The sequence below is a fragment of the Bicyclus anynana genome, chromosome 6, assembly GCF_947172395.1.
Source record: "Bicyclus anynana chromosome 6, ilBicAnyn1.1, whole genome shotgun sequence".
Classification (NCBI taxonomy): Eukaryota; Metazoa; Arthropoda; class Insecta; order Lepidoptera; family Nymphalidae; genus Bicyclus; species Bicyclus anynana.
Window position 1 is genome coordinate 13,674,009 of NC_069088.1, and position 23,715 is coordinate 13,697,723.

At 36.4% G+C, this 23,715-nt stretch overlaps 2 protein-coding genes across 4 annotated transcripts in view; one reads left to right on the forward strand and one right to left on the reverse strand.

The window, feature by feature from the left end:
* Nucleotides 1-1,682: 1,682 nt before the first annotated feature.
* Nucleotides 1,683-13,531, reverse strand: LOC112056137 (ATP-dependent RNA helicase SUV3 homolog, mitochondrial). The gene is made up of 15 exons (XM_024096499.2): nucleotides 13,019-13,531; nucleotides 12,804-12,924; nucleotides 11,135-11,303; nucleotides 10,613-10,799; nucleotides 9,798-9,875; nucleotides 9,235-9,326; nucleotides 8,572-8,711; nucleotides 7,428-7,562; nucleotides 6,857-6,963; nucleotides 5,748-5,941; nucleotides 5,023-5,202; nucleotides 4,265-4,413; nucleotides 3,333-3,431; nucleotides 2,523-2,661; nucleotides 1,683-1,878 (listed from the first exon to the last, which is right to left on the reverse strand). Exons 1-15 carry the CDS (start codon nucleotides 13,443-13,445, stop codon nucleotides 1,780-1,782), a joined length of 2,316 nt encoding a protein of 771 aa, XP_023952267.2. The 5' UTR covers nucleotides 13,446-13,531; the 3' UTR covers nucleotides 1,683-1,779.
* A 595-nt stretch (nucleotides 13,532-14,126) lies between these two features.
* LOC112056135 (eukaryotic translation initiation factor 5B) overlaps nucleotides 14,127-23,715 on the forward strand; it is a 30,387-nt gene continuing 20,798 nt past the window's right edge. Inside the window, exons 1-12 of one of the 3 annotated variants that reach the window (XR_008250906.1) lie at nucleotides 14,127-14,356; nucleotides 14,438-14,500; nucleotides 15,196-15,350; nucleotides 15,942-17,095; nucleotides 17,284-17,454; nucleotides 17,718-17,846; nucleotides 18,715-18,933; nucleotides 20,119-20,232; nucleotides 20,876-21,103; nucleotides 21,702-21,884; nucleotides 22,128-22,449; nucleotides 23,282-23,412. Coding sequence is in view for 1 of the 3 variants with exons in the window: in XM_052882051.1 (XP_052738011.1) it covers nucleotides 14,310-14,356; nucleotides 14,438-14,500; nucleotides 15,196-15,350; nucleotides 15,942-17,095; nucleotides 17,284-17,454; nucleotides 17,715-17,846; nucleotides 18,715-18,933; nucleotides 20,119-20,232; nucleotides 20,876-21,103; nucleotides 21,702-21,884; nucleotides 22,128-22,289; nucleotides 23,282-23,412 (2,759 nt within the window). In the remaining 2 variants the exon portion in view is untranslated. Of the gene's footprint in view, nucleotides 14,357-14,437; nucleotides 14,501-15,195; nucleotides 15,351-15,941; nucleotides 17,096-17,283; nucleotides 17,455-17,714; nucleotides 17,847-18,714; nucleotides 18,934-20,118; nucleotides 20,233-20,875; nucleotides 21,104-21,701; nucleotides 21,885-22,127; nucleotides 22,450-23,281; nucleotides 23,413-23,715 lie in introns of all 3 variants that reach the window. The other 2 variants (XR_008250905.1, XM_052882051.1) reach the window with 2 other exon arrangements.

Below are 23,715 nucleotides of genomic sequence, written 5' to 3' on the forward strand. Positions count from 1 at the left end.
TGACGACATCAAGCGAGTTGCAGGGATTCGTTGGATGCAGGCGGCTCAGGATCGTGATGTTTAGAAGTCCCTACAAAAGGCCTATGTCCTGCAGTGGACGTCCATCGGCTGATATGATGATGATGTTGGTAATATTCAGTATTTTTTAAATAGGTAGTTGCTTGACTTAACTAGGTGCGAGTACCTACCTTTTATTACTAAGGTCGATGCCCAATTTGTTCCGTTAGGAAATAATATAAGGTGGGTATTTTATACATTATCTACTTTGGTCATGGTGTTTTGCATTTAAATTCTAACTTTCCGTTAAGTTTTTAACTTTCATTTTCATTAACTATTCACTCATTATTTATCGTAAGTACCCTACTTTAGGTTCAAAAACAATGTTTAGTAAAATAATTATGAATTAATTATTTGTGTTTGAATATTTAATTAATTTTATTCATAACGCTTAAAATTGTAATTGTCATGTCATGGTCCGTTTAGCAAGGATGGTGAGAATCGGACGAATTTGAGTTTGGCTTCAATACACTTGAAAGTTAAGAGTTATTAAAATGGGCTTAGAACCTCTATGGCTAAGAACTTCGTAATTTTATTAAAAATTAGCCGACGTCCCGCAGTTTCACCCACGAATAGTCAGCGATCCGTAGAACATTTTTTTACAACAACTTTTTAGCAGACTCAAAAGTTCAAAAGTTTTTAGCAGATTCAAACTGTAACCAAAATAAGACCCTAGAATGGCAGAGAATGACCTTGAGGGAAGTCACGCACTTGTGAACGATGTGTGTGTTTTTTTTTTTTATTCTTTACAAGTTAGCCCTTGACTACAATCTCACCTGATGGTAAGTGATGATGCAGTCTAAGATGGAAGCGGGCTAACTTGTTAGGAGGAGGATGAAAATCCACACCCCTTTCGGTTTCTACACGGCATCGTACCAGAACGCTAAATCGGTTGGCGGTACGTCTTTGCCGGTAGGGTGGTAACTAGCCACGGCCGAAGCCTCCCACCAGCCAGACCTGGACAAATTAAGAAAAATATCAATCTGCCCAGCCGGGGATCGAACCCAGGACCTCCGTTTTGTAAATCCACCGCGCATACCACTGCGCCACGGAGGCCGTCATTGTAGGACATTGTAGGAGGAGGTGTAGGGTTAAAGGATCCTTTGACTGTTAACAAACATTCCCCTTTTCCACTCAAGTCACTCTCCCCGCCTATCCCAAGTAACCCATAAAGAATTACACAACAAGAGATGTGGACGGCTCGAACGCCACGAGCACACTGAAGCCATCCGTACCGCAAGTCAACAACCGATACCGCGATAACAAACTGATTACTATCAAGTTAATTTTTCGTGAGTAGCTTCATCTCGATGAGACGCTCAACTTTTTTATTTACGAAAATTCTTGATTCTGGTAACTTACTGATTTACCAGGAAATAAAAATGAAATTGTATAACTATTAATTAAGCAACAAAAAAAAACAGCTGGTTAGTAACAACTTTTAATAACCTCGTAAGTAAATAAGTTGGGAGGAGGGTAGTTTATCAAAAGTTGTTACTAACCAGATATTTTTTTTACTGTTGAACCCAGGACCTCCGTCTTCAAAATCAACCGCGCAATAACTGCGCCACGGAGGCCGTCAAAAAAGATTTGAAGAGATTAAATTTGACGAATAAAAGAATTAGTAACTATTCACTGATACACTTTATTACACATTCACTCTTGAACATACACCAAACGAACACAAAAATACATCTTTTATCTATTATTCAACAATAACTATTATTTCCTTCTATGTCTACTCCCTTTTGTTTTTTTGTCTGTTTTCTCCACGGCGAGTTCTTGTTGTAACTTTTTCAGCATTTGTGGAGTTATTAATCCCTGCAACAATGAATTTGATAAATATAATTTATACATATAATCACAGATTAATCAATAATATACAGATGGAGCGTACGGTAAACGGCGGTGTCGTATTTCATTCCATTCTCGAGTCAGTACGACACGAACCGTCGCATCAGTAATTTTCAATATTATTAAAGAATAAAAACTGGCCAAGTGCGTGTCGGGCCACGCGCAGTAGGGTTCCGTAGATTAAGTTTTACACCACACTTTAATCCCTTATGTAATGCACAAAAATACCGATAACGATACCCTACACTATAGGGCACATACAAATAGATACACAATCAAGCAGGTTCACAAGCAGTAAACCTGATTCATAAAAAGTTAATAGAACATACTATAGCGTTATAAATATAAATATTATTATATTATTATTTTTAGCTTATCTACATTAACATTTAGTTCGTAGATTATCCACAACTTGACAACGTAACAAATTGTAAGTCGACATGTGGCCTGCACATGTTCATTTCACATGTGCAGGCCACACTAATAACTATCTCAAGAACACATTACTAATGTATTTAGTAATATTAAACCAGTTGAACAGTAAACGGTAATTGATAAACACGCTTTTCTTTGCCTCCTTACCTTCTAACCACACGCGGCAAAATACTAACCTTGGCAACAAGCATTTCTGAAAGTTTTCCCTTTGGCTCATCATCTCTGGATTGCGTGTGAAGTTTCCCTAACCTATTTCTGCCCAGTTCAGTCATTTCCGGATCGCTGCGTAAGACTTGCTCCGAATTCCTTAGTAACCTTTAAAATTCAAATTCAAATTTTATTTATTTCAATTAGGCTTAGTTTACAAGCACTTTTGAAGTTACGTCATGATTTAATGGTGGTAATTAAAGTCGAAAACTTTTATTATTGTTACGAGGGTTCCAAATGCGCCTCGGTCCGAGAAGAGTCCACAACAAACTCAACCAAAGTTCATTATTTTTTTTTGTTTACAAACTTACTTATCTAGAACTAAGTACACAGTTGTATAGTGCAGTTCAACACCAAGTCGTTTATCATTCATACAATCCTACATTAAATGTGATATTTTTCAATAAATGAACTATTAACATAAACGCACAGATAACAAAGATATTAGTAATTTTGTTTGACCGCCCATACAAATCTAACAATCAATAACCTACGACGTCATTAAATCGTACCATTTTGTTTTCTGTACTGCGTTTTTCAGGGATCACCTGACCCTTTAAATCCATGTAGCTCCGAAAGTAATGATCGCAGATACCCTGTTCCTTTTACAAAATTGCTTTACTATTAGCATACTCTTAATTTATATACCTACAAATTAAAAAACTGTCATTATCCCTATTGTCTACATTTGTCTTTTTGTCGGCCTGAGACATGTCGCGGTAGGTATCTTAGGCCTAAAAATCAGAAGATCAAGGGATTAGGTTAATTAATTTGCTTACCTAGTGATTTGGAATATTCCTTGTTGAATTATAGCATCTAAACCAACTTCCATTTCTCGTACAAGTTTCACATCGGGGAACATGTCTGGGAATCTGTAGCTGTTGGAAATAGTTTTCGTTAAAGTGTGGCCTATAGATAAAACTACAATGTAAAACGTGAAATATTAATTTAGGAAGATAATAAATTAAATTGGAATAAATTATATATTTATGTTTAGGTTGCCTGGAAGAGATCACTATTAGTGATAAGGTCGCCTTTTGCCTAAAAATTTATGTGTTCTTATGTTATTTTCTTTTTTGTGCAATAAAGTTATTATAAATAAAATAAATAAAAAATTAAAATTAGTATTTTAAAGGCATTTTGAAAAAATTTCGAGATTTTGGAGTTTGAAATTTAAGGATATGTTACAACTTCAATACCTACTGCGTACAAACATAATTCGTACGTGTTTGTTACGTACGCACACACATTAATTAATCATTTTATTGAAGTGAAATTTCACGCACGCTTGACTTGACTTGAGTAAGTTGATAAATGTGTTACGAAAATTGTAATCGAGCGATGCGTGCTGCCATCTACATAGTGGTGATTGTTATTTTAAACTACCACTAGATGGCATTATAAGAGAACTTTGAAACAATCCTTTTTGTACACTTCAAGAAACTGTTGCGATGCAGTTATGCCTGAGGCTCATAGATGGCGCTTTGTTTTTACTTTTGAAAGAAGTTTTATTTAAGTTGTATAGTCTACAGTAAACTCTTATAGAAGTGATAGCTTCTTATGCGAGGGTAAGCCGCTTCGTAACGTAACGCGTTACGGCACCGCCTTCTGGCGCTCTGACGCTCGGCAGAAGGTTATCGCTTCTGTCGAAGTTGTTAAGTCTTTACCGGTAGGGTGGTACGGCAGAAGCCTCCCACCAGCCAATATTTACCTGAGCCACAAGTAGAGCTCCATGACGTCAAACACAGCCTCCAAGTGTATGAGGTCCATGATGGTCTTGGGCGGCGGCAGCGGCCAGTCCACTGCGTTGCTCATCCAGTTGCGAGTGATCGGCTCGTTGCGGCTGTACTGGCGGACCATCTGCCAACAAATTCAATCATCATCAAATCATCATCACCATCATCATCATCATCATTAACAGCCGATAGACGTCCACTGCTGGACATTGGCCTCTTGCATGGACTTCCAAACAAAACTGTCTCGAGCCGCATCGAGCATCCAGCAGAATCTCCTCATTCCTGATTCGATCACGTAAAGAAATTCCAAGCATATCTCGCTCCATCGCCCGCTGAGTGACTTTGTGCCTTCTGAAGGCTCAAAGTCACTCAGCTTCTTAGTCACTCAGAATCTTTAAAGTAGTACATATTCCGGTATCATCTCAGACCAATTATAGAAGGACCTGTATCGTACTCATAGTCACGAACAAAATTGTCTGTCATTTTCTGAGGAAAACGAGCTTAGATTTGGTATATATCTTATACTAAACTAGAAGTTTTTGCCCGTTTTCTACACAATTCAATTACGCAAAAAGGTATTTTTACGGAGCTCTTTAACCGACAAACACGATTACAACTATTTAACATCGATACTATATACTTCGATTGACTATATATCGATCATATACTTTGACAGAAAAGTAACGACTAGCGAGGCAGGTCCTATACATTAATTGGTCTGAGGGTATCATACCTTAAGAAAAGTGGCGCAAACGAACGGCAGCTTGTTGTTGATGGGCGCGCAACAGAACACGTACCGTGCCCGCAACGGCAGCGGCACGTGTTGGATCATCTCGGCCAGGAACTTGAAACCTTCCGTGTTGCACATGAAGTATAGGGAGTCGTCCACTGTGCACAGGTGGACGAATATATCCTGGAAACATTTTAAACGCTTAACTTTTGCAAATAAAAGAGTACACAATTTAGATTAAATAGGATTAATACAATAATTTTTTAATTATATTTTGGCAAAAAGCATCAATTTAATAGATTTTTGATAAGCAACCACGGAATAGAAGCACAAATTGAAATCATTATGCACACTACAAAAGATGTGCCAATAACTACCAATGTTGGTTGGCCAACGATTGTCACGTGCAAATATTGTGGCAAATGTCTTTGAGTTATAGCCATATAGTTCCAAAACAAAGTAAGCATCTACATAAGGCCGATCGACAAGGAATAGCAGCACAAATTAAAATTAGATGATTCAATCACGGCCAACGTGACAGACGTGCTAAATGCTGCAAACAAAAGATGTGCCAATAACTACCAATGTTGTTTGGCCAAGGCTTGTCATCACATGCAGATATTGTGGCAAATATGAGTTATACAGCCATATTGTTCCATAACAGAGTAAGCATCTACATGAGGCCAGCCTGCGATATGGGGTCTGCGCCAGCCACATCTTGTACTCACCATCAAGCTGCTGAGCGTGGCGTGTGGCAGGTGGTAGGCGTAGAGCTCCATCTGCTCGGCGGTGGGGTGCAGGCCGGCCTGCGCTATGGGGTCCGGGGGCTGCGCCAGCAACATCTTCAGCGTCGCAAGGTCCTCTGGCTTGTACGTGGTGACGTAGCCTGTCTCCCAAACGCTACCGTATCTACCAGCACGACCTGACCAATGACAAATTATATTGTTGGATAGAAGCAGGCGTTACTTTGCGGAAGTTCATCATGATTATAAAATGATTTATTTGTTTTGCTATCATCCGCGAAAAGTCGACGAACCCATGCGACAACGTCACCCAGGTCCGACAAAATACTCTCTACGTACGTTTCACCCCCAAACCGGAGCATCCTCAGGAGATGTTGACTCTACAACGAGCAATTGCAAAGTCAATTGACGTTGTCGCATGGGTTCGTCGACTTCTCGCGGATGATAGCAAAATAAATAAATCATTATATAAATAATATTGTTACGTGCTAGGTTCGGTGGTCTGTAATAATAGCACTAGATTATTCCGATAAGGCTTCACAGCTCTTCAATACATGTTTTCCAGAATAGTAGCCGAGTTCAGTGATATCCACTTTCACTCTAATATTACTTTAAATCACTTCAGAATATTTGATTTGTGGATATATGAGCGAGTAAACAAAATAAATATTCGGCCACAATCCTGATTGTCAATTATGTATCATGTACGATTCATGAACCTTTACATTGTTTTTCATCTTCTTTTTGTTTTTGCGATCATCAGAAAATTAACTCAAGTCTACCCAAGCCAGGATTATAGGATAGGATAGGTTATTTATCTACAAAAAACGTCCCCACTCAATGAGTGCTAAACACAACTTCTTGGCACTCAATTCAAGTAGCCGCATTTGCAAATTCAGCCTTGAACTTAATCCTTAATGTTGAATTTGCTCTGAATTTAGGATTTTATTGAATATTGGACTATATTTAAAGGACTTTAGGTGCAATTTTCTTTATCAATAACTCTAAAACTGTCAATGCAAAATTGGCCAGTTTTTAAGTGAAATTTTCTACATGATTGTGTGTCGTTTTGTTATAAGAGGTCAAAGTCATACCCGCAATCTGCAACGCCTGCGATATGCTTATAACGTCCATCTCTTTGTCGCCATCCTCGTTCACCACTGGCTTTATGAGCGAATAAAATATTATCCTTCGTATACTCCTGAAAGAGATTTCATATTTATTGTACAAAAAAAACTGCCGCCATAGCCTAGCGTTCGCTAGTCTTCTATACTTATAATAAATCTGTAGAGAGGTCAATTCTGTACATGAATTATATTTCCAAAATAACTGTCACAGGGTGATTAGTAATCGATACTGATGCCAAAAATGCAACCAGTAAAATTTTTGTCTGTCTGTCTGTATGTTCATTATAGAAAACAAAAACTGCTCGACGGATTATAACGAAATTTGGTACAATTGTTCTTCATACTCCTGGGCAGGTTATAGTATACTTTTCGTCACGCTATGATCAATAGGAGCAGAGCAGTGAAAGAAAATGTTGGGAAAACGGGAGCAGTTACTCCATTTTGTACAGCGATACTACTGTAAGGGCTGGATTAAAGAGGTCTAAGGGCGGACGAAGTCGCGGGCGTCCGCTAGCAAAAAATAAATATGTCCACTTACAAGTTGATACCAAGTCCTATAGCGTCAGTGGCCACCATAACTTTGCAAGAGCTCTCTGGGTCGTTGAATTTGTTGGCTTGCGCTAATTTCGTGCCAGGTGGCAAGCTTCCATATATCACAGCCACTTCATGACCCCTACAACAACAAAAACTCTGTGAAGAACTAAAGGGAAGAACTTATATCATCATCATTCACAACCCATATTCAGCTCACTATTGAACACAAGTCTCCTCTTAGAATGAGAGGGGTTCGGCCTTAATCAAAAGAGAAAATTATCGGAATAAGAAAATTATCAGGTATGTAGATTTCCTCACGATGTTTATCTTTCATTGAACGGTGAAGGAAAAACATCGTGAGGAAAAGACACGTTAAAATGCAACTCGCTGAAAAGTTGTAGGTGCATGTCCCGGTCCGGATTCGAACCTGCGCCCGCCGAATCGCAGGCAGAGGGCATATCCACTGGGCACGTCTACATACTATTTTTACCATTACTATTTTATTATATCAATTGTCTTTCAAACTGAAAATGACTAATGAGTTTATATTTAATTATTACTTTTATTATCACTACAATACATTTATCAACATTTTTTTGGATATTTTTTTCACCCAAAAACACTGTAAAAAGACAGTGATGGTGTTTAATCAAAAAAGTAGTCTAATTTAGTTGCACAATAATTTGGCGTATCTCGAAAATCGCTATAATTAATTAATATTATTGGAATTATTTTAGATAACGTTATTTTTTGTTGGTTGTCTTTCCTGAAAAACAAGTAGTTAAAAATAAAATAGTTCATAATATTGTGAGTAAAACTGAAATAATAGACTTACTTTTAATTAATAATTAATTTTACTTAAATTGAAATTTGAAGCCTTAACAGCTGTACAGTTAAGAGGCTGGCATTTGAACTCATTCCCAAGAAGTAATGGGTCCAGCTAATTTGAGGGGAATGGAAATATTGGTCGTACTTTAAAAAAAATAAGGCAAATATTAAGGAAAAAATAAAAATTGGAGTTGTGTATTATTTTCATTTAAAAAGTTTCAAACAATACAATGAAATTTTTCTTTGTTATTAAGAAGTTTTACAATAAATTAAATGAAATGGTACATATAACTGGATACCTGCCTGCACTAGGGACTGACCTCTGTTCGATAGCTCGACTTACACTGTAAATGTCGTTCTTATTGAAACAGACTATACAATCGCCCTCCCGCACGCGGTCCAACGAGCCCAGCGCGGCGTCTTCCACTTTCAACTCTGTTAGCCTTTTGTATGATCTCACCTGGTAACAATGTATATATTTAATATAAATGAAAAACCTATTAGTAAAGAAGAGATGAATATCTTAGCATTCCATGGATTCACCGTGCAGATCCCGGGTCCATCGCGTGGTAGAGAAAAAAACTCCGAGCAGAGTCCTGAACTTGTGACTACAGGATGTAGGGTTAAGGAATTCCTTGACGATTGATCAACACTCCCCGTTCTCTGCTCGTGTTGTTCTCCCTGCATAGCCAAATTTGGTAAGATCCTATTAGAGCAGCTTTGGATACTCGTTCTAATTTATAGAGCTAGCTGCACTTCTAGAGAGGCCAAGTACTTTAAGCAAGTTATAGAGAGACTTTGTTGGTGCAAGAGGAGTAACTACATAGCCATTTTTAGTTAGTTCATTTGTTAGGTTATAATATTTATTCTCTTTTATGGTGTGGTCTACAAGTACTATTTGCTTTATTTTTCATGTATTTTTATGATTCCGTAGTGAACAATAGGTTTATTACTATAACAAAAATATGTAAGTCGGAACCAACCTCAATTTCTTCTCCAGTAGTGTTACATATTTCTTCTATTAAATTTATCGCACCTGCTTCGCCACATAAATGTAATTCCTCTGCTTGTAAACCTGAAATAAATGTAACGAAAATTATATTAGCTACGACTATATTATATGTATTGTATTATTTAAATTTAATATGCATATATCGGCGCGAGGCGGATTAGGCGAGGAAAATAACTCAAGCAGTGAAAGCAAGTGTTCAAATAATTATTATTAGGTGTGAAATGACTAGAGATTTATACCCTCATTTTTAATTTGTTTGTTGGTAAACAGTACTCATCAAGAAAGGCTATATAGGCTTTCATTCAATAATTGTGTTTTGTTCTTTAAATCCTGTTCTGATGTCAGCGTCTAAGACATCAGAAGTGGGATTTCATTTTATTTTTTAATGTTTCACCAAATAATAATACAGAAAATATTAGGAGTGGGTACAACAAAAAACCAGAATTCGAACCTATGATTTTTCAGAATTGAGTCCTGTCTTTTTGTTGCTAGCTGTTGAGGCTTAGATTTACGATATATATTTATTTATATTACCTAAAACAGCTCTCGTCCAAGCCCAACCTCTGCCTCTATCACCAATCATCTGTATTTCATCAACAATTGCCACTTCATCTGTGAATGTAAAATTTGTATATTTGTATCAAAAAATATATATGATTAAAAAATAAGGGCTAACTAACTAAATAAATTAGCCAAACCTAATTTTACATTGTATTCAAAAAAAAATGGAGTGTGTAAATTGTCATTTTCTAAAACCTTACTTTTTCTACTGGGCAGAAATTATTTAACCCAAAATCATTATAAATAATGTAATTTTTTTGAACTTTATCTAAATATGTTTGAATGAACAAAACAAAGACGTAGATTAAAACGTAAACATAAATGTAGACGATATTTAGGTATTATTGGTTTATATAATGTTCCTTTTTGACCAAAACTAACATTGAGATGTGGAAATTGCCTCTTTTGAGCGCCTCTTTCATGACCTAACACATCTAACAGTATTTAACATCATTGCCTTAACCAATAATAAAGTCACTACCACCAGACAATCTTTCTAAATCCCAGTTGAAATAAACTTGAATTGAATTAAATAACATATTTAAAATTTATTAAATAGTATATTATTTTTAATAGTTTAATTACTATAGGTATGTTATATTGCACTATCCGCTTTCCTTTCTTTAAATATTTCATTTAAGGTTGTCTGGAGGAGATCGCTTTTAGCGATAAGACCGCCTTTGCGAATCTTACTTTTCTATTATTTTTCTCTCTTATTTTTTTTTGTATCTTATTTGTGTGCAATAAAGAATTAAAATAAATAAATATTTTTTTAAATTCAAACTCACACATTTCATTAAGTGACGTCATCTCAACAGTGCACGCCACATGTCTGGAGGGAGTCAGTTCTGGTTCATCTATTAGATATGACTCCTTCTCTTGTGCTGTGTCAGTCTCTTCATTATTATCTACTAGTGTATTGTATTGGGATGCATGCCTTCTTTCTTCACCCGTGATTAAATCACATGGCGTGCCCTAAAAGGAAGTGTAAACTATTAATAATAAATTTTCATTCTATATAAATTTTCTTGATCTATTACATTTTATATTTAACTTCTAATTCATGTACTAACTTTAATGAATTTATCTTAAAGTGAAGGACTTTCATATTAATACAAGTACTTTCATCCCTTTAGAAGCACAATTTATTAATTTCAGTAACCTCATGACTATCATAATTATTACAATACTACATGTAGTATAGATTACTGGTTATAAACAAATACACAAACAAAATCTGTTTTAGAATATTAACAATTCAATACATAATATATAGATAAAATAATTTAAGTGATTAGATTATTTTTTACCTTAGAATTGGACTTGTGATATATTTCAGTAGCTAATAATTTAAGTGGTCCACAATAAACACCAGACTTTGACGTGAGATACCTCTCCATCGCATGATAGGTTTTCCCTGAGTTTGTGGGGCCAGCATGAAATATTATTTTCCTATTAATATTACGAGCTTGGGGATACCTGTAAAGATACATTTCTAAAGAGACATATTTAGATCCTCAATAGCTCAACAGTAAGAGCGGTTGGACTCATCACCGAGGGGTGGTAGTTCGATCCCCGCCCCATTGGTCTAATGTTGTACCCACTCCTAGCACAGTCTTTCCCGACTAGTTCAAGGGGAATGGGAATATTGGTCATGTTATAAAAAAATATGGCAAATATTCTTTAAAAAAAAAAAAAATCTTGTAAAACATAAAAAAATCAGATTAAAATTAAGGTAGAAAACGCATGTCATTTCGAATCATGCGTGTTTAAAAAAAACATGCATTTGACAGTAGGCAGTTAATAGACAGAAAGTGTATAAAACTGAAGGAACATTATTTATCAAAAAAGAAACCTGCAGTTACCATCTTACCATTACATGCAACCAAACAAACTTTCCAGAATAATTTGAATATAACTTGTAAACCTCTGATACTAGAAAATGGAACCTGGGCCAAGAGCACCAAGTTAAAGTAAATGCTTTTGCTGAACACCTTTTTGGGACTAACTGTGACTTTGAAGAGTCTATAGAATCAATCATAAATGCTACCTATCAGCTAAATGTTCTTCCAAAATTGATATCTCCTTGTGAATTAGCACAACTAATTAGAGAACTAGACAACAAGAAAGAAACTGGGTTTGACTTAATTACAAAAGAAGTACTAATAAAGCTACCCAAGAAGGCATTATTTTTTCTATTATACCTATCTTAACAGTATTCTAAGAACACAATATTTTCCAAGATTCCAAGAATATGGAAGGTATAAATACCGATGGTTCACAAAGCAGGGAAACCACCACACAAAATCAAATGTCATCGGCCATATCCCTTTTCCCAACTTTGCCAAAATTATTTAAGCCCTTCTGGAACAATAACTCGAATTTTAAACAAGAAAAATCTCATTCTGCCTGACCATTTTGGCTTTAGACAGCATAACTCCACAGTTGAACAAGTACATAGTGTGCAATAAGATTAGAACACAAAGAAAACTGTGATTCTGCTTTCTTGGACATCCTACAGGCATTCAATAGGGTCTGGCACAAAGGCCTCCTGTGCAAACTTAAATGAGTGTAACCACACAGCTTTGCTTCTCACCTCCTACCTGTTTGATGGAATTTTTCAAGTGAAAAAATAAGACACAACATCCTTGCTCTTCAATAATAGTGCTGGTGTACCACAGGGATCTGTACTTGGGACTACTCTGTATATGATATACACAGTCAACCCACCAACCCTATCAAATATTACAACAGCAACAAAGGGGTCTGAAAAGTTAATGTATACTCAACCTGGACATTTGAAAACAGGATGCACCAAATTAACGCCAACCCCTAACGAGGATCAACCCCCAAATGACAATGAAACTCGCAAAATATTTGTTCATAGTCCTAAAACTGATCACAGATTGGACAAACAAGAAAAAAAACTTTTTTTGATGATCTTAAGTTATATTTTTTATATGTTTTATATATACTCACCAACTAGCTGGAGTTCTCAAGTCAGATATCTTTTTAAGGTCATCTAAACAGTCAAGATGTGGGAATGCAAGTCTAGCATGTCTAAGAAAATATGGAAATAAGTCATCAACATGACCAGCACCTACAAAAAACATAAAATAAAATTTTAATAAGCTATTTATCTGTGATGAAGTTTTAAAAAGAGATAAACATTTAAAATGTGTTTTATTTCTCACCTACTAATATATCACTTATTGTAATATGTAAATCGGGAGGCAAATCGTGTTCCAAGCAATGCCTTCTAAAGGATAAAAACGATTGATGCAATAACTGCTCATCCAAACCATTTTCTGCTGCTAAAACTCTAACCTCAGGCTTCTGATAAAACTTGTTCAAAATTTTTAATAAATCTTGCTTTTTGAGCCTTCCTGTTAATTCTTCGCCTACATTTATGTCATCAGGATTCGGTTTAACTGGTACAGGAACGAATAGTGCTGACGGGTTGCCTTTATTATCATGTTTTTTGGTCCTCTTAAAAACATAACCTATACTTCCCACTTTGCCCTTCTGAGAATTAAATACATTTGTGGCAAATGGCGTGACACACGGTTGTAGTCTATCTAAACAGTAAACGTTCCATATTCGTGAAAAACCTTTGTACATTTTGATTAGATTAATAATTAATTTTACTAAAAATTTAACAAACTTAGCGCTGTGACATTATTACATTTTTTTTATACAGAACCACAGATTAATAGATGACAGTGTCATAGACAAAATGTATTCTATGACCACAAACGTCAAATAGACACTTAGACCATTAAAACGAAAGGACCTGCCTCGTAAACCGTTACCCCCAAAGACCATATACTTATAAGTATAAGGTCTTTAGTTTAGTAAGTATAAGGTCTTTGGTTACCCCTCTGTCATAGATCAAGAATCAATGATCTAACGCGTTTAAAAAAACTGTTGCTATAGAATCGATAATTCATTGTTGTAATCACAGAGTACTTTTTATATATGGTTGTAATCGTTTTCGTCGTGTAAAGAGCTCCCTAAATGGAATGGTTGAATGGCATAAAAAGCGGCCAAAACTTGTAATGGAGTAACGTTTCATTTGTAAGTATTTCTATCTTAATTTTATCAAATTTGTAATAAAAACGATAGACTTTTTTGTTGGTGAATTTGGGTGTCTGAGGGCAAATCCAATGCATAATTCTTCCATTTCCAATACACGTGTAGTACTACTATAATTGTGCAAGTTTAAACTATGCAAGTAAAGCGCTAGGTGTATAGCTGGCATAAGTTTTAACCACAAATAATGTAAACGTTCTTCACTGACGTTTGACGTAACGTACGTAAAGTCGACGACGTGAGAAAAGTACGTACGGACACGACGACTGGAGTTTTATTTCGGCTTAACTCCGTTTGTGCATCGATTACATTTCACATGATAGAATTTACTACATATTTCAAAATAAAACACATCCTCATAGGCATCGTGACTTAATCACACAATTACAAATCATGGGTAAAGCCAAAAAGGGGAAGAAAAATCAGTCGGTGGAAGATGGGTAATTTACGAGTCTAAACATATGTTGATGATGCTTTGGTTAAATTCTGACTATGTTTTATAATTTTTAATATATTTACAGTGATAGTGATGTGGAAACAACGACCATAGAAAACCTGAAACCGACTCAAAATAAAGGACAGAAGTGAGTAGCTTGGAGGTTATAATCATTTAATTCTTTTTATTATATTTCGCTATATAGTATTTGTTCACTGTTATTACCCCTAAATTATAATCTTTTATTGTACGTAATTTACTTAATGTAACAATAGTTTTATTTATAAAATGATAAAAATATATATTTTTATATATATAGTAAATTGTGTTTTAAATCCATAAATAGAGATACTAGCTAGTATTAATAAGTAGTTCAAAAATGCTATTTTAAATCCATTTAATATTCAAATAGTTTTAATATTTTGAGTTAATTTAAGTGAATGTTACTTTAAACATAGGCAAATACAAGTGTGTATACTTCTTCTTTTTATGGCGAATATTCTTGAAAAATTTGTGAGGTTGTAGGTAATACTGACCCAATTTAAAAATATTATTTCATCAACAGAAAGCCATGTTGATTTTTTTTTGGTCCTTTTAAAAAGAATATTTGCCAAATCTTTTCAATATGACTAAAATTCCTGTTCCCCTCCAATTAGTCAGAAAAGACTGTGTTAGGAGTAGGTATAACAATAGACCAGCGGGCGGGTATTTAACCACTCTCCGTGATGAATCAGGCCACTTTACCACTGAGCTATTGGCTTAACTGTTAAGTGTCATAGGCTATATTTTATCCCTCTATGTGGGTGAAGCTGCTTGCTTTATTAATTGTGTCTTACTTCATAGACAAGACTCAGATGACAGTGAAAATGAAAAGCCCAAAGGAAAGACAAAGCAGAAGAAGTCAGTTGACACAGATGTAAAGGATGTCACAAAGAATATGAAGAATGTGTCAATTTCTAACAAGTCACAAAAGAAAGTAGTGAATGCTGATAGTGAAGGTAACAATATTTTTTAATAAATTTATGTAAAACTTCTAACTTGGTTGTTAATTCATAAACATAATATGTAAAGGTGTTGGTATATGCTTATTTAATAACACATAAAATGTATACCTTATTTACATATCATATCTGAGGCTTCTAAATATTTTTCAACTGAAAAAAATACAGCAGAAGAAACAAAATCAATGTTGTTGTAATGGTCAGGGCACATAGTTTGAAGAGCCAATGGGGTCCCAAAGTGCTGGAATGGCGACCCCACACTAGAAAACACAGTGTTGCTTTACTCCCCACCAGATGGACTGACAACATCAAATGAGTTGCAGGGATTAACTCCATGTATACATAAGATTGAGGAAAAATGTGTTAATCACAATAAATTATAAACTTTTACATAATTTATATTATTATTAGTAGGGTAGTGGGATTCAGTATTATAAGGACCAAATTCATAATATTGTGAAATACCTAGACATATCACAATGTTGTGAATTAAAATACAACATAATTTTAGTGCTAATTATAAAATACCTTTGTTGTTTTCTATTTGAATTTAATTACATAGTAAATCATTATTTTTTTTCATTTTAGATGAGTCAGAGGAGGAAGAAAAGCCTAAGAAAGGGAAAAATAAAAAAGAAGAAAAGAGTGCTTTTTCACTGTTAGAAGTTGAGGATTCAGGTGGATCTGCTCCTGAAGCTCCTCCATCTTCTGATGATGAGAAGCCTATTCAGAAGCCACAAAAAAAGCCATCACAAGAAAAGAAAGAGCCTGCTGGAAAAAAAGGCAAAAAAGCAAAAAGGAGGAAAGATGATAGTGATGAGGACATTGAAAAAGTTCTGGCTGAACTTGAAATGGAATACTCTGGTGTTAAAAAAGAAGTAACTCCCGCCCCTGAACCTGAAAAATCAGAAGAAGTGGTTGAAGAAAAACCTAAAACTAAGAAAAAAGGTAAAAAAGAAGAACCGAAACAAGAGCAGAATGATGAGCCAGAAGATAAAGAAAGTGATAACGAAAATGATATAACAATAAAAACTGCAGCTCAAAAGAAGAAAGAAAAGAAAGAGCGAGAGAAACAGAAAAAGTTGGAGGCAAAGAAAAAAGAACAGGATGGTAAAAAAGATCCAGCAGAACCAAAAAAAGCTTCAGCTCAACCTGAAGAGATAAAGCCTGAGCCTGCTGAAGATGTAAAAGACGATCAAAAACCTCCTTCAGAAGACAAGGAGAAGGAAGGAGAAGGAGATACACCAGCAGCAGAAGGAAAGAAGAAGAAAAAGGGTGACAAGGGTGATAAAGATGACAAAGGTAAAAAGGGGCCAACAAAGAAGACTCTTGCAGCTATGCAAGAAGCCTTAAAAAAGGTCAAAGAGGAGGAAGAACGTTTGCAAAAAGAAGAGGATGAAAGAATAAGACAAGAAGAGGAGAGGGAACTTCAAAGACTTGAAGCCATTAGGTTAGAAAAAGAGCGCAAAGAAAGGAAGAAGCAGAAAGAAAAGGAGAGAAAAGAAAGACTTAAAGCAGAAGGCAAACTGCTAACCCCCAAACAGAGGGCCGAAAAGGCTAGAGCTCAGGCTATGCTTGAATCACTTAAAGCTCAAGGTATAGAAGTAGGATCGGCAGAGAAAAAGCCCCCGCGACTTGGTACTAGAGTTAAACCGGTAAAACTTAAAACACAAATGTCACAAGAAGCTCTTGTAACTCCAGTAGAGGAAAAGAAAATTGAACTGGAAATCACAGACAAGAAGGTAAGTTTCAATATAATTTTGCACTGTTTATGTATATTTTTTACATTGTGTTTGATTTTAAACTGCTGATATTGTTTTTCATAAAACTGGGACTACTAATTGTAATATCAATTGATTTCAATTATAAACTAAACTGCAAATACACCTCTTTGGTTGATTATATTAACTAATACATAAACTGGATGTAGGAGGATTCACCAAAAGAAGAATCGCCTAAAAAGGAATCTGATAGTGAATCAGTCAAAGATGCGTGGGATGCTGAATCATCAGAAGAAGATGAACCTGAGAAAGAACCAGAACCTTCACCACCAAAACCTGAAGTGAAGAAAGCTCAACCAGTTGAAGACAAGGCTAATGAGGTACTAAAAAATCACCAAGCAAGAGTCAGTTAGACTCGTGCTAATTTTTCTAATAATTCTAAGTTAAGGATTTTAATTGTATTAAAGTGTTCTTTATTTATTCATTAATTATTTTTATTTGCTATTTAATTAAAAAGGGGCCAAAAGAATTTTAATTTAATTGTTATAATAAATCTAACAGAAACAGGTTAGGATATTTATTCATAATAGTGATTGGATGTATATAAAGTATCCCTAAAATTATGTTGAAAATGTCTTAGAAGGAAGAAGAAGAAAGTTCAGAAGAGGAAGAGGACAGCTCAGAGGACGAATCAAGCTCTGAAGAAGATTCAGAAGATGAACAAATGACAGATGCTCAAAAGAAGAGAGAATTAGTTCTGAAGAGATTAGAGGTTAGTTTTCTGCCAGCACCTATATATTAAAATAGGAAATAATAATTAAGTAAAAATTTAGTATTAGCTATATTAATGTTCTTCCTTTCAATAAGGGTTTGGTTAGGAGTATGTAATAATCCAACTAAATAACAAGACAGGCAACACTATCTATTTATTAGATTTCAGAAATTTTATATATCCATATCCATATAAGAGCCGTGACAGCCCAGTAAATATACTTTTTTCTTTCCGGATTTCCGGGCCGGGGCATGCAATTCCAACTTTTCAGTTATGTGCATTTTAAGAAATAAAATATCACTTGTCTCAAATGGTGAAGGAAAAACATTGTGAGGAAATCTGCATACCTAAGGATTTTCTTAATTCTCTAATTGTGTCTGATCCGTATTTGGCCAGTGTGGTGGACTGAGGCTTATCCCCTCTCATTCTGAGAGGAGACTCGTGCTCAACAATGAGCCATATGTTTTGTTAATGATTAATAGTAATACACAGTTAGGTATTTGTCTGGTGAGTTAGTTTTTTATAATATTTTTAGGAAACAGAAGGGAAATTTGATTAAAAATAAAGAATTACAATCATTTATTTATTACATCTACTGTGTAATAAGAATTTAAACAAAATCAATAATCAAAGATTTTTAATAACTTTTAATTGAATATCACAACACTATCTTAATAACAAAATAGGCAGTTTGATTTCCCAAACGGGCAGAGATCTCTTTCCTTCTCTCTCTCTCTCTTTCCAGTTTACACTTCTTGTTATTATACAAAATGTCCAGAATGAGACGTTCACGCGCTTATATAGGTTTGCCGCCAGTAGTCATGATGAAGTCGTATTGCTATTCTTCTAATAATATACATTTGCGCAGAAACGCCGTGAAGACAATGAAAAGAACAAAGTTAACAACCCATTACGTGCAGCTGTGGTATGTGTACTGGGACACGTGGACACCGGCAAGACAAAGATCTTGGACAAGTTGCGTAGGACTAATGTCCAAGATGGCGAAGCGGGCGGCATCACACAGCAGATCGGTGCTACCAATGTACCCATCGAAAATATTAAGGAGCAAACTAAACATGTTAAAGGCGTAAGTATGTTATAGTAGCATTACTGCAGCGGCCGGCAAAGAAGGCATTGATGGACGAACGTGTGAATGTGACACATACGTGCATAAGTCCATTAATGCCGGAAATTAAACTAAGTAGTACAATTCAGAACTTTTATTTGAAAATACAATTATGTACAATTCTAAAAATTTTAATGTGGATTGTCCGGGAATTGTGTTGGTTTGAGATAATTCTAACGAGGTTGAAGTTTGTTGTATACTAGTGTCTTGGGCGTGATACTGAATTTCAAAGTTTTGATGGCAAGTTGATGGTCGGGATAAGATGCTTTCGTTAATTTTACGTGTAATACCATTTTAAAACCTCCAACTAGTCAAAGAAGGAAAGACTGTTCTAGGAGTGGGTACGACAATAGATCAACAGGGTGAGGATTGAACCACCACCACCAGGTTGACATTACGCTGTGAAAGTACGCAAAATAAACAAGCCTAGCTGTATCGACATCAGTAAACTGTCTTATTTTTCTCACGGCAAATGCCGCTGAGCTAAGTTTACCAGACAGTTTTTCTATATGAGCACCCCACTGAAGTTTACAATCCAAGGTCACTCCCAGGAAAACTGTGGAACTCTCCATTTCCAGTGTTTAATGTCCACCGGACAATCCACATTAAATTTAAAAAGTTTAATGTGGATTGCCCGGCAATTGTGTTGGTTTGAGATAATTCAAACGAGGTTGAAGTTTGTTGTATACCAGTGTCTTGGGCGTGATTCTGAATTTTAAAGTTTTGATGGCAAGTTGATGGTCGGGATAAGATGCTTTCGTTAATTTTACGTGTAATACTATTTTAAAACCTCCAACTAGTCAAAGAAGGAAAGACTGTTCTAGGAGTGGGTACGACAATAGATCAACAGGGTGAGGATTGAACCACCACCACCAGGTTGTCAAAATTTCCAAGCATGTTTGAGGAAAGGCCGATTTCATCACCTTCGATAACGGTTGTATAGTCTAAACGTAAGTTCGTGTCACTCTCTGACTTCATGTCAAATGACAAAGACAAAACTTGTGAATATGCTATCCATTACTTATCAAATAGTGGTGAAACATTTTCACATTAAAAACAAAGTCTAAAATTGAGTTTCCAATGATATTTCAAGTTGTTCATCTTCCAAAGTAATTTCATGACCAAATTGTCTTTATTGTTTTGCAGGTGAATGAAATATCTTTCAAGTTGCCAGGTTTACTCATCATCGACACGCCCGGCCACGAATCTTTCAGCAATCTGAGGAACAGGGGCTCTTCTTTATGTGATATTGCCATTTTAGTAAGTTTCATGTTACTACATGACTAAATGTTTTTCACGTGTACTATTTATTTATTTACATGCCTGTAATCCTAGAATGACATATTTCGTGTAAAGAAAAAGATAAACGCCGATGAATAGCCGCATAATCGAAAATATCGTTCTCTTTTTCTTCTTATGCAACAAAACAGAGAATGATGTTTTCTGAGTTGTTTTTTTTCTTTTAAGAAATTTTAAATAACCATCGCCATTAGTTGTGAAGCTTGTGGTTTTACACCCTTGGCTTGGAGTTAAGCAGTCGGTCCCTTTCAGTATTGTTAACATCTTACAGAGGTCATTATAGAATTTTAAATATCCATTGCAGCAGAGTAGCTTTAAAGCTCCATAATCCATCTCCTATAAGGATCGAAGCCTGGGCAATTAGCCATGTGGCACGTCGATTCTCTATCTACAAAAGCTAACGCTTCGAAAACTAAAAAAACGTATGGGCATGACAAATCCGATTAATAACTTGATTATGTGACTGGTCAATAATAAATGTCATTCCTGTACATTTTTAATTTACCTTTCACTTCTATACATTTGCGATTCGATGTGGCCCTGGCATTGTAGTGGGAGATTAAAATAGACTAAATATGGTAAACAAAATTCCATATTTTTTCAGGTTGTTGATATTATGCACGGGCTGGAACCGCAGACAATCGAGTCTATAAACTTATTGAAACAGAAGAAGACACCGTTCATTGTGGCACTGAACAAAATTGACCGTCTGTACGACTGGCAGAGTGCTCAAAGGAAGGATGTGAGAGATATCCTTAAGATGCAACAGCCAAATACTCAGTTGGAATTCGAGAAGAGAAGCAAAGATGTGATCTTACAGTTTGCTGAACAGGTATGTAAGAAAGCTCTCTGTCTTAAATTACGAGTATGTCAACCTCTTTGGTGCAGATACCTTTGCCTGCTAGTACGAGATAAGAACTGTGTACCCTCATCATAATGGTAATTATTTACATTGACATATTGCACATAGGTTGTCTAGTCAAATTGCAGCCCAATTAAATTATTATAATTTTTTTTTAATTTGTTTAAAATCCTTCCCTCATTGGTTAATTAAAAAATATCATAGGTACTAGGTAGTTAGTGAAATATACTCAAAAGAATTGAAAAGTATAGGTTGTCTACTTTTACACTGCAAATGTGGGGTTGGCAGATATAAACAGTAAAGTAATGTTTATTTATATACCCACATTAGTTATTTAGTCGTCTAATATGAAAAATGGAAGCTTATTTCATGCTTTATTTATTTAAAATTTACTATTTTTCATAGAATCTACGATAAAGTCTACAACTCAAAGAAGCTGTGATTTTATTTTGCGATTTTACTTGTTACCATTGTTTTTATGATAGTCTGAAAAAAAAATGTATTGAAAATGAATGTTTTTACCAAATAAAAGAAATTTTTGAAAATCTCGATTTTGATTTTGTTCCAGGGTCTGAATGCAGCACTATTCTACTCGAACCCTGACCCACGTACATACGTGTCACTGGTACCCACGTCGGCAGTGACGGGCGAGGGTATGGGCAACCTACTCGCCATGATAGTCCAGGCTTGTGAAGGGCCTCTGCACAAACGTCTTGTTTTCTCGCACCAATTGCAGGCGACTGTGCTTGAGGTAAGAACTTTACAAAGCAATGAGTATTAGTTAGTAATTTGACTATGTGTAAGTTTGTAAAATAAGATTAATTTTGTATACTTTAATTTAAATTTTAACAGTAATAACCAATGTAGGTATGTATCTGAAGACTTGTTCGCTGACTGTGGCGTCGCAGAAGTGAAGGGAGTAGAAATATGGCAAAACCCGGTTTTTAGAGCTCTAAAAAGACAGGCAGGCATGTAAATGAATTTTTTTTTGTAGGTGAAAGCAATCCCCGGTCTGGGCACGACGATCGACACAATCCTGATCAACGGCACTCTGCGAGAGGGCGACACCGCGGTGCTGGCGGGCACGGACGGGCCCATCGTCACGCAGATACGGTCCCTGCTCATGCCGCAGCCGATGAAGGAGCTCAGGGTCAAGGTACGTTGTATCACGTCTGGGCACGACGATCGACACAATCCTGATCAACGGCACTCTGCGGGAGGGCGACACCGCGGTGCTGGCGGGCACGGACGGGCCCATCGTCACGCAGATACGGTCCCTGCTCATGCCGCAGCCGATGAAGGAGCTCAGGGTCAAGGTACGTTGTATCACGTCTGGGCACGACGATCGACACAATCCTGATCAACGGCACTCTGCGGGAGGGCGACACCGCGGTGCTGGTGGGTACGGACGGGCCCATCGTCACGCAGATACGGTCCCTGCTCATGCCGCAGCCGATGAAGGAGCTCAGGGTCAAGGTACGTTGTACCACGTCTGGGCACGACGATCGACACAATCCTGATCAACGGTACTCCTCGGGAGGGAGATACCGCGGCTCAGAATCGTGTTCTTTGGAGACCTGTAAGAGAGGCCTTTGTCCAACTGTCCAGGTCCAGCTGTGAACGTCCAGCAGCTGAATGATGAATGATGATGAGGCTTGCGCTTGAGTATCATGCCTGATGGAAAGCGATGATGAGGTCTAACTTGGAGCGCGCTTGTAATTGAAGGTGCATAAATCATACATGTCTGGGAACAGAGATACCAAAGGCATTACTCATCTTACCTGTTCTACTTAGAAATTTTGATGCAAAACATTTAGTGCAAGAGCCGTGATAGCCCAGTGTATATGACCTTTGCCTCCGATTCCGGAGGGTGTGGGTTCGAATCTGGTCTGAGGCATGCACCCCCAAGTTTTCAGTTGTGTGAAGTGACGGTGAAGGCAAACATCGTGAGGAAACCTGCATACCAGAGAATTTTCTTAATTCTCTGCGTGTGTGAAGTCTGCCATTCCGCATTGGGCCAGCGTGGTGGACTATTGGCCTAACCCCTCTCATTCTGAGAGGAGACTCAAGCTCAGCAGTGAGTCAAATATGGGTTGTTAATGATGATAAACGAAGCTAATGATTGCCATGATTTTTCCTTTCAATCAGAATGCCTACATAGAACACAAAGAAGTGGTAGCTGCTCAGGGAGTCAAGATAGCCGCTAAAGAGTTAGAGAAAGCTATAGCTGGGCTCAACTTGCTTGTGGCACAGAAACCTGATGAAGTTGATGTTTTAAAGTAAGTGGTAAATTATCTTCTATTATGTTTTCTACTAGCATACGCTAAACCGTATGTTTAGTCCAGCGATAGTACGCGATTTTATTTTAATAATTACTACCCTCGTAGCTTATGTTCATCAGTGATAATGTTTTTTTTTGCAAGTTAGCCCTTGACTACAATGTTACCTGATGGTAAGTGGTGATGCAATCTAAGACGGAAGCACTAACTTGTTAGGAAGATAAAAATCCACACCCCTTTTCGATATCTGCATGATATCGTACCGAAAAGCTAAATCGCTTGGCGGTACGTCTTTACCGGTAG